This window comes from Solanum pennellii, chromosome 4, assembly GCF_001406875.1.
Source record: "Solanum pennellii chromosome 4, SPENNV200".
In the NCBI taxonomy this organism is placed as follows: Eukaryota; Viridiplantae; Streptophyta; class Magnoliopsida; order Solanales; family Solanaceae; genus Solanum; species Solanum pennellii.
This window is the reverse complement of record NC_028640.1, coordinates 5,076,089-5,086,707: the sequence shown is the minus strand read 5'-3', so window position 1 is coordinate 5,086,707 and position 10,619 is coordinate 5,076,089. Positions and strand designations below refer to the sequence as shown.

Below are 10,619 nucleotides of genomic sequence, written 5' to 3'. Positions count from 1 at the left end.
GTGACGGCCCGTCATGATTGTGACGGTCCGTCCTGCAGGTCCGTCACAAGGGTCAGAGAGTTAATTCTGTGGAAAGTTTTGTGACGGTCCGTCGTGCCAACGACGGTCCGTCCTGCCATTCCGTCGCGAAGTTCAGAGAGTCGATCTCAGTATCCAAATTTTCAGAATCTAAGTGTTTTGGAACGACACCCCCTCGACGGTCCGTCGTGCCCATGACAGTCCGTCGTGGGATCCGTCGACCCAGACAGTTATTACCAGAAATAAACTCTACTGCTCAAAACGACTAAACAGGTCGTTACACTTTAAATTAAATAATTACTTTTAAATTTTATTTAAATTTTTTAATGAAAAGAAAAAAATAAAATTTGCTTATTAACTTTAAAGTAAATAATTATTTTCAAATTTTATTTAAATGTTTAATGAAAAGAAAAAGTCAAAGTCAAATAACGGGAATCGAACCGCACCGCAAGTTGCAAAGAACTTAGTAAGAGTTGAACGATTAAAACCACTAAGCTAGAAATTTTTTATTGTTTTTCATAATTCAAGGGTGTCCAAAATATGTTATTTAACCTTTTATATTATTATTTTACTTATAAATAGGGTGTAATTTTCTAACGGAGAGTGTCCAATCCAAAGGGTAGCTACGCCCCTGGGCTCGACCAGACAAAGTTTTGGGGCCAAGCAGTCAGTCGATTAAATTTTACATGAAATTTGATGTCAACATTATTTTCGATGTAAACTCCAAATCACTGCATCAAATTTTACATCAAAAAAGAATATTTTTCTCTCTTTATTGTTATATTGTTATTTCTTATTTCATTTATGTTTTCTTATTTCATGAAACAAATTCTTTCTAAAACATTGACCATATATTATTCATGGTCAATATCAATTAATACTTTATTGAATGTTTATTATTTTCAGTTATTTTTAAGTACATTGTATTATTTGTTTAAAAACATATATGTTCACATTTTTAATTTTTGTGAAGGTTAATTGTAGTCATATCTAATTATAATTTATAGTAGAATTAACATAAATTAAAAAAATCATATATAGACAAATTTAATTTATAAAAAAGCTAAATTTAATATCTACTTAATATTATAAAAATATTACATAAAAGATAATTAAATATACAAGCGATTTAATTAAAACATATAATTTATAATGTTTAATTAAAAGTTTGTATAATGAAATAATTTTAAATACTAAAAAGGTGAAATTGTGCGATGAATAGTGTTACACACACCAAATTTGGTATGGATTGGAGCTCAAAAACTACAAATTTTACACCAAATAAGGATTTGGTGTAAAATTTAGTGTTGAGTTAAAGATAGTCTAATACACGTACATAAAAAAAAACCATTAAGATTTTGAAATCATATTTTATGACACCGAAAAATTTAAAAAGATACAACATTTACGAAAATGCAATGAATTTTGGTCATTAATCTTGTGAGGTCCGATCCGACTAATTTTGGGGGCTAATGGAGTCGGTCGACTAATTTCCGAGAAATTAGTGTACTAACTCATTCATAAAATCTTGAATTTCTATTTCATAATACCAAAAAGCTAAAAGTAAGAGACGTTACTAATAAAAATGCAATGGGTATGGCTCACCAGACCTGACCTAGCCAAATTTGTGGACCAACAAAGTCTATCAACTTACTTTAAAATAAAGAATAAGTCGATTACTAAAAAAACACTTAAAATTCATATTTTGTGATACCAAAATGATTAAAAAAAAAAAGACATCATTAATGTAGATGCAATGAGTACTAGTCACCAAGATTGTGAGGTTCGATCTCAACCAGTTTGGCGCTAAAAGAGTCGGGAGACTAATTTTCAAAACATTTGTAGACTAACACAAAAAAAAAACTCTTAAATATTAAATTTTTATTCCGTGGCATAAATCATTTCGAGTCTTTTGATATATAATTTGCTTGGTATAATTAATACTTTTGGTACATCAAATTTTAAATTAAAAAACGAAAAAGGATGAAAAGAAGGGCGAAGAGAACCCCAAATTATTTGGGACGTATCGTTTGCTTTATCAAATAAAACTAAAATTTACATCCTTTTTCTCTCGATAATCACAAGTGTATCAACGGTGAAAATGATGTTTAGTTGATTGTTCTTCTCTAATTTCCACATATTTTATTTTTGATGAAATAAATAGATACTTAAATTTTGGTCACTTGAATGTTTGTGTTATTTTTAAGTATTTACATATTTAATTAAACAAAATATATAATTATACATTTTAACATGATTATACGAAGTGAGATATAAATATTTTTAATTTTAGTTGGCCTCGTAAATACACTCACCCAAAAAGCCTAATTGCACTTTTTTCAAAATAAGAGATTAATTTTACGAATAAATTGTGATATGAATACTTTTTGTCAAGTAAATTGATTTGGTATTCAAGTTCATTATTATATAGACATCCATTTTTCCAGCTAAGTCAGGTGGGATAAGCAAACTGATGAGGTAATTTTTAAATTATTCTTTTTTTAATTTAAGTTAACGAGAAGAGTAATCATGCATTAGACGATATAATACACCTCCAAAGGATTAACTCGTTCAATCCAAAATTATTAACTTTGATGGTTATCGATAGGCTGTAAGAGTTTTCACTATGTCTATTTTCCTTAATGTAATTAGAAATAAGCTGTTCAAAGTGAATAAATTCTTTTCAATTAACATTTTAACCAACTTTTATCAAACTAATCTAAATCAAAAGTAGTTTAAATTATTATAATTTTTAGAAATAACAAAAAAAATAAAAGGAGAATGAAGAATAGATTAAAAAAAAAGATGTAGACGAGCAACAATCGAATCGTCAACCGGAAAAAATGACGATCGAAACGATATCTCGCCGGTATCACTTTGCCTCCTATAAATTCATATAAAAATGACGAAACACACCAGAAAAATTGTTCATCATTCGATCAGAAGGAGGTATCAAACATATATACAAAGATCTTATTTCTATTTAGCAAAGATAGAAAAACTAATTTCATATAATTAGTTTGAGAAAAAAACACAAAAAAATAGGTTAAAATTAGCTTCTGTATGTGATTAGAGAACAGAAGCTACCATTAGAAACCTTAAAACCACCATTTGCTCAAGAGAAGAATGACTGTAATTGCATCTATTAAGGCCATTTATATAGATAGCCAAACCCTAGAAAAAACTTCAGAAATGAGCCTGGTTTTGGCCCAGTTAGGGATTTATGGGCTTTGAATAAGTGAGAGTTTATAAGTTTAGCCCAATTTAAAATCAGCCTAATACAGGAATATAAGAGCAAATAACTCCTTAACTGGCCCAATTGACCCCCCGTAGCCCAATCTCTGCCGGAAAAGTGGAAGAAACGCCATCTCTTCTCCGTCGGAGTTTTCCATCATTTTGCCCTCTCAAATTTTAGATTCAGTTGAATTCAAAAGTAGTATCATCCTACATTGAGTTCCTCCTGGTACGCTTTAGTGATTTTTTTTCTATAAAAAATGTGTTTTTTGAAAAGAAAAATGATATCAATGTTTTTGATTTTGGGACCTCAACGTCGGGTGAGACGGGTCTTGTTATAATACCACGTGAAATTAACCATTATATCTAACTCACACTGCAAAAGTTAGCTTAAAGAAAAAAGAATTGTATAAAACAAGTTCACTCATCTCATTATGTCAAGGAGGAATTTTAATTGTTTGAACTTTTGATTGAGATTGAATTTGCTGTAATGTATGACTTTGCCTTTAGTTTTTGGATAAGAAAAGCTTTTTAACTTGCTATAAAACTATTGAAAATAGAACACAATGAAAACAGGGATTAAAGTAGTTACTTCTGGTTGATATTGTTGCTCCGTGTTTGACATTAATGTTACAGCATTTTGGAGAACTTCTATAATTCGTTCATTGATACAGTGGAGCTTTGGTATCGTAGTTTCTTCTCTAAACTCTTAAGTGGTATTCCGCGTAAATATGGTGTCTCCTGTGGCTGAATTTATTTGTCTTGCTATATTCATTTTGTTGGTGATTATTTCTGTTGCCTGGACCTATTTAAGCTTGTGTTTGAGGTATCCTGAGTTAATGTAGATTTAGACTTGGGTATTCTTCCGATGTAATCTTGTCATGCACTTTATTCGTGCTTGTTTTCCCCCATAGTTACTTGTGTACGGAGAAGTGTGAGATTTAAACAAAATTTCCGCTATAGATGAATTTTTTGGTATTTGAATGAAATAGACTTGAATGGTGCACGTTCTGTTTGCAGGGTGCAGAGTTACATTGTTAATTCATTCTGATCTCTTTCTCTACCATAGTTGCATTCACATGTTCACGAATAGCCAAAGGCAAGAAGAACGCACTGGAAAATATGGAACTCCGAGGGTGGAATACCTTCAGGTTAGTCCTCCTTACTTGATATAGTTCATAGAAAGAAGATTGGAATAACAAAACTTTATCTGCTGAAGCTAAGCAAACATTACTTGTACATGAAATTTTGGATAAGCAAGAAACTTGTTTGCGTATTTCACTTATCTATACTTACATTCTTCTTCAGCAATTGGTGACTCAGTTTCAGAATGCATCTTCTGAAGGTATGCTTAGAGTTCTCTGCAACTATTTTGTAATGTCCAAGCAATATATGTGGCTCTGATATATTATTGTTGTTTCAGAGACAAAAGAGAAGATTGTTGCTAATTTGGCCAACTTTGCATATGATCCTTACAACTTTACCTTCTTGCGTCAAGTTAAGAAACTTCTTAATGAGTGCTTCGAGTATTGTAATCATCGAATTTTCCTGGTTTCTTGCCTAAACATATCTTCTGATGTTAAACAGCTTAATGTAATAGAACTTTTCCTAGACTGTTTAACTGAGCCTAATGAGAAGCTTGTGGAATTTGGGATTGGAGGAATCTGCAATGCGTGTGCTGGTAAGATATAAGCTTTTTGTAATAAACTGCTCCAAGAATTACCTCTTCTCCATGTCAGTTGATGCATTTGTGACTTGCAGATCCAGCAAATGCTGCTCTTGTCACTCAAAATGACGGTATTCCCCTCATCGTCCAGTGTTTGTCAAGTCCTGTTCGGAGCACTGTAAGCACATTAACAAACATTTTGTGGTGTTTCTAGTTTATAAGTGCTTTGATCATCACATGGTAAAATGTGTACTTATATGAGCATAGCGCGGGAACGCTTCAATCTTGCTGCTGTAAATTGAACTCGTAGAATACCATCATCTGTCAATCTTGTTAATAAATTTGAGTAGGGCTTATACAATGTGCTTATTGTTAATAGTTGGTCTTGTGACTTTCTGCAACTTTAGGCAGCACGAGGAGTAAAATGGTGCTGTTTCGTCACTTCTGGAATTAGTTCTTCAGGAAGACTTGTATCTTTTTAGTATTTGTGGTCTTGTCTTGGACTGTTCTTTTCGGTGCGGGTTGTTTTTACTTCTCAAACTCCAACTTCAATATTGAAGAGACACATCTGCAACTACTCAAGAACATGACTCTAAATAAGTAGATATAGAGATTGAGAATTAGGATAGAATGTTAGTAGAAAGTCGACAGGTGTTTAGGTTCTCTCATATCACTTCAGTCTCCTACTTTCTTAGGGTTCACTTTTTATTATTACATGTTCTAGTCTCCTATTTTCTTAGAGTTCAATTCTATTATCACATGTTTCTTTTCCTTTATAGTAGGGGTAAGATTGTGTACGCTCCACTCTCCTCAAAGCCCACTTGTAATAATACGGAGTGCGATTTTGCAGGTAAATTATGCTCTAGGAGCTTTGTATTATCTCTGCAATGCATCAAACAAGGAAAAGATCTTAAAACCAGAGGTAATTGATGCAATAAAGAGTTATGCAGCTGCAAGTGAAGTTAGTACAAGCTTCAGTAATTTGGCCCAGGCTTTCTTAGATAAACATGTTCCCCAAGCTTATTGAAATAGATGAAAATAAAATTACTGTTGAAAATCAATACTACTAACATCTTTAAAAGCATGGAATTGTAAAATTATTGGTCAGGTTTAGGGGATTGAAATATAAATATTTTGTTAAACCTATTTTGATAGGCTCTTTCTTAAATCGTTTAACGTCATTATAGTTAGACCTCACTCGTAAAATTATACTGGTATTTTAACTATTGTAATATTTATCACAAGAAACTTCACAATGTTTTCTTCCCAATCTCACAAATGAAACATTTACATTTTGACAAAGACAAGTGTCTCAAAAATGACAAACAAGAAACCAACAAAAATATGTATATAATAAATAATTAGGTGATAAACTTGAAATATAACAAAGTCCCACAATCATCTCACATCCAACACTCCCAAACAAAAGCCAACTCATACCCTAAGAAATCAAATAAATAAAATCCAAAACAAGACATTATACAAAAAACGAAAGAAAGTAAAAACACAAAATAGCTTTTCTTCTTTTTTTTATTAACAAAATAACATAAACTTTATAGTCTCTTTTTTTTTCACTTTTGAGGACTGGTTTTCACAACAGTAACAGGACATGTTGCATTTTGCACCACATAGTTACTGACACTTCCAAGTAACACCCTGCAAATATTAAACAGTTACAAATTAACCCCACATATTGTTTTTAAAAAATTAAAACTTAATAAAACATTTCGCTAAACTCATTTTAGCTCAAGTAACATTTATTCGCCCAATTTGAATTTATTATACTCATCCATTTATTAACTCAGTTCATTTTGATCGATCTAAATCTATACTTTAGCGTTTACCTTTTAAGAACTCCTAAGCCTCTGCCTCCAATTACAAGTGAATCAAGTTTGAGACTTTCAGCAGCATCACACAGTTTCTCTCTTGCATCTCCCCAATACACCTTTGACACCACTGTCACCTGTTTTATTATCCCACAAATTATTAATTAAACAATACTTACTCTTAGTATACAAGAGAATTTTTTTTGAAATCAGGTAATCGATTCATAAAATAAATAAATAAAATAAAATAAAACATAAGTTCAAAAAGACACGTGTCGTTGATTAAATCATTGTAAAAGAAGTTGAAGAAGCAAAGAGCAAGAGAAACTACTACTAATATGGTAACAATAGATTGTCTATCTCACGCTCCTTAATTTGACATAATACCAATATTAAATTCTAAATTTGATTTTAAATTTTAATTTTAGAATTTCAACTTTCATAATGCACAAATAGACACTTTAACTATCCAACATTTAAATAAATAAACACATGAATTTCACATGGCAAAATACACGTAGAACACCATGTAGAACAAACAAAAGACATGTAAACAAACAAAATACATGTAAGATGACATATAAGATATTTGTGTCTATTTATTCAATTTTATTCAAATTTATGTATCTATTTGTATACACCCAAATTTAATAAATAAAATTTGAAAGTCAAATTAAAGAGCATATTTATGTATTATGCCTCTTAATTTTAGGTTTAGACCCAAAATAAATTATTTTACGCATGAAACTGTCCATAAAAGCAAAGAGAAAGAACAAAGAAATAAGAAGAGTAAATTATAATTATTTACCTTTTTGAGTTTGGCAACAGGCTCAAGCATATCAATAACCTCTTTGTCAGGATTTAATCCATAGTACTTAGACACATTAATCTGTTTAAATTCATCCAAAGGTATCAAAGCTGCATCAAACAATAAAAAAAAATCATCAATATATATGTCTAATTAATTAAAATGAATAACATAACTAGTATAATCTCATAAATAAAATCCGAAAAATCTACACAACCTCGTGAAAATAGAGAGATCGACAAAAATCAATCTAACTACAACAAACAACAACATAGGTGAAATCCGAAAAGTTGATGTATATACAGTTTAAAAAGACTGTTTTCGATAGATCTTCGACTTGAAAAATAATTGATTAGAATGAAATAAACAAAAAAGAAAAAAAGACTTACGTGATCCAGTATCTTCAAAGAGTTGTTTACTAGTTGGTTCAAGTTTAGAAGAAACAACATGAATAATAATAATTGTATCACCTTCTTCAATTAAATTATCAATTGCCCATTTTAGAGCTATTTTGCTTGTTGCTGAATAATCCATTCCAATTCCTATTATACGTGCTTTCCCCATTTTTTTTTAAAAAAAAAAATCTTAATTTTTTCTCTCTTTGATTTATTTTCTCTCTCTCTCTCTATGTGTATATATGTTAGTTTTGTGGTGTTTCTGTATTTATATTAATTTTGGGGTTTGGATTTCTAATAATCCAAATGAGAAGAAGTTCTTGAAGGACCTAGAAGGTGGAAGACCTTTATGTTTCTTAATAAATTATTACTTAAAAAAAGGGAAAAGATATAATTTTGTCTTTGTTAATTGATTCGAAATTTGAATTTACAATTATGGGGGTGTTACTGCTGATTATTTAAGTGTTTTGTATTTTAATTTTTTGAGAGTTAAATAATTTCAATTTAATTAAAAATTTGTTTGTAGCATTTTAAATTTTTAAAAATAAAATTTATATATTTAAAATTAAGTAATTTAAGTTTAATAAAAATTTAAGGGCAATTTTCACATATAGCAAACAAAAAATTTATATTTGTATGCTGTAACAAAGTTTGCATAATTGCGCTCCATAGCAAACATAGAAACTGTATAATTCGCTATACATATACAGTTGAAGCAAATTGTATAAAACGAAGTGTATAAAACAAGAAAGAGAAAGACACTTGGGCAGAGAACTGTATAAAAACGAAGTGTATAAAACGAATTGTATTATTATAAGTGTATAGAACGATTATATACAATTTGAATTTGTATAAAATGAGAAAGAGAGAAAGACAAAAGAGACTTGACAAGGAATATACAATTGAATCGAATCGTATAAAATGAGAAAGAGAGAAATTAGATGCAATTTGAAAATTGTATAAAACGAGAAAGAGAGAAAGACAAAAGAAACTGGGCAGAGGAGTATTTTAATTGTATGATTATAAGTGTATAGGACGAAAATATATATATACTTGCATGTGTATATACAATTTTCTCACGCTTTATACAAACAGAAACACAATTTATACATCTCGCTTCTGATTGTATAGGTGAGAAAGGCGAGGGTGGTGAGCGAGATTTGGGAGAGTGGCGAGCGAGTTCTGGAAGAGGGGAAAAAATATATGTATTTATACAATTTTCTTTGCTTTATAAAATTAGAAACAATTTTTATACACGTTGGCCCTTAGTAGTCTAGTCTACTCGGACCTCTACTAGGGCTAGAGCTAGCCGGAAAAAGAAGGGGAAAAATAGGCGATTCGAATCCCCCTTCTTCTTCTTCCCACGAAACCTGGCCTTACCCGGCGGAACCGGCCGGGGGTATTCGGCATGGGCGGAGAGAGCATCTGAAGGGTTACTTCACCTTTGGTGATCACACACCGACCCCGTAGCCGCATATCAGCTACGCTCAATGCGGGATTTCTGTTGGATCAGATCTTTTGGGAAGCTTTTGGACTTTGGTGTTCTATGATTCACCTCCGAATAATGAGTAGGTAGTTCGATCCTTTTTATTTTGATCTTTTTAGTAACACTTGTGTTTGTATAAAAGTGAGGAAGCGAGCGAGAGATTGAAAGAGAGTGGTGAGCGAGATATTTGGGAGAGAGGCGCCTGACAATTTTTTGCAAACGTTTGCTATGGATCACAATTAAATCAAACTTTAGCTTCTCCATTTATTTTAGATTATTAGTTTGCTATTATATACAATTTTCCCAAAATTTAATTATGGAACCTTTAAATTTTTTTAAAATGAAATTTTTATATTTATAAATTACATAAAAGTACTAAAAGTCACAGTAAATAATAATACAAAATATTTAAAAGATATATGAAAAATTTATGAAAAATAAAATTATTTAAATTTTAAAATTTGAAATGTGTCACATAAATTAAAAAAGAAATAATTAAAATGAAATATTTAAGAAAGATAAATGATACATCTAATTTGTATAATTAATACTCAATATATGTACTAGAGGTAGTATATAGTGTAAAGACCATAAGAAATGTAACATTTTGTTTTTATTTTTCTTGATTTTTCACTCAAAAATTTTACTCCATATTTTAATTTAAAACTCGTTAAAAAGCTAAGAAAACATATTATTCTTTGTATTAAAAGTTTATTCATTAATACGTAAAACTCTCGAATTCAAATTTCTAATGAAATATAATCAATTATATTCATTTCACCATAATTATTCGATAATTATTTTATTATTTGTAAGGCATGAAACATAATGATTTGAAAAGAAAAAAAAAGGTTAGGAATATATACCGTGCTTTTATTATGTCTTTAATGAGATGACAAGGGAATATTGCTAAAAACAAAAAAAGAAATTGTCCCAATCTTAATTAATGTCATTTTCATCCTTTTTAAAGTTTCTAATTTCCTTTTTTTGTATAATTAATATAAACTCACACAATTTCTAAATTAGTTGTGTGATATCAAAAAATAATTAGAGAATTATTTTCTACTTTTTATGTTCTAAAATAAATATAATGAGTAAATTATTTTGATTTTCTCGTAAGAATATAATATATGTATATATTTATGTTAACCAATAAAAGCAAGTTGGTGGATTCTCATCGAAACTT

At 30.1% G+C, this 10,619-nt stretch overlaps 2 protein-coding genes and 1 non-coding gene across 7 annotated transcripts; 1 reads left to right on the top strand and 2 right to left on the bottom strand.

Annotated features, from left to right (window-relative positions):
- The first annotated feature begins 2,358 nt into the window (after nt 1-2,358).
- On the top strand, nt 2,359-6,086 carry LOC107016078 (armadillo repeat-containing protein 7). Of its 5 annotated transcripts, XM_015216556.2 has the most exons (7): nt 3,320-3,481; nt 4,273-4,403; nt 4,561-4,597; nt 4,676-4,749; nt 4,840-4,933; nt 5,014-5,096; nt 5,769-6,086. In XM_015216556.2, the coding sequence occupies exons 2-7, from the start codon at nt 4,332-4,334 to the stop codon at nt 5,943-5,945; spliced, it is 537 nt and encodes a 178-aa protein (XP_015072042.1). In that variant the 5' UTR covers nt 3,320-3,481; nt 4,273-4,331; the 3' UTR covers nt 5,946-6,086. The 5 variants fall into 5 exon arrangements, with proteins under 5 accessions (XP_027771899.1, XP_027771897.1, XP_015072042.1 ...); XM_027916098.1 differs by lacking the exon at nt 3,320-3,481 and adding an exon at nt 2,359-2,496 and having other exon boundaries at nt 4,676-4,933; XM_027916096.1 differs by having other exon boundaries at nt 3,319-3,481; nt 4,676-4,933.
- Nucleotides 2,824-2,961, bottom strand: LOC114077001. The gene has a single exon (XR_003578097.1). It is a non-coding gene; the product is annotated as a small nucleolar RNA snoR111 (small nucleolar RNA).
- A 151-nt stretch (nt 6,087-6,237) lies between the features above and the next one.
- On the bottom strand, nt 6,238-8,200 carry LOC107016079 (universal stress protein PHOS34). The gene is made up of 4 exons (XM_015216558.2): nt 7,942-8,200; nt 7,553-7,662; nt 6,763-6,881; nt 6,238-6,574 (listed from the first exon to the last, which is right to left on the bottom strand). The coding sequence occupies exons 1-4, from the start codon at nt 8,114-8,116 to the stop codon at nt 6,490-6,492; spliced, it is 489 nt and encodes a 162-aa protein (XP_015072044.1). The 5' UTR covers nt 8,117-8,200; the 3' UTR covers nt 6,238-6,489.
- Between the last annotated feature and the right edge of the window lie 2,419 nt (nt 8,201-10,619).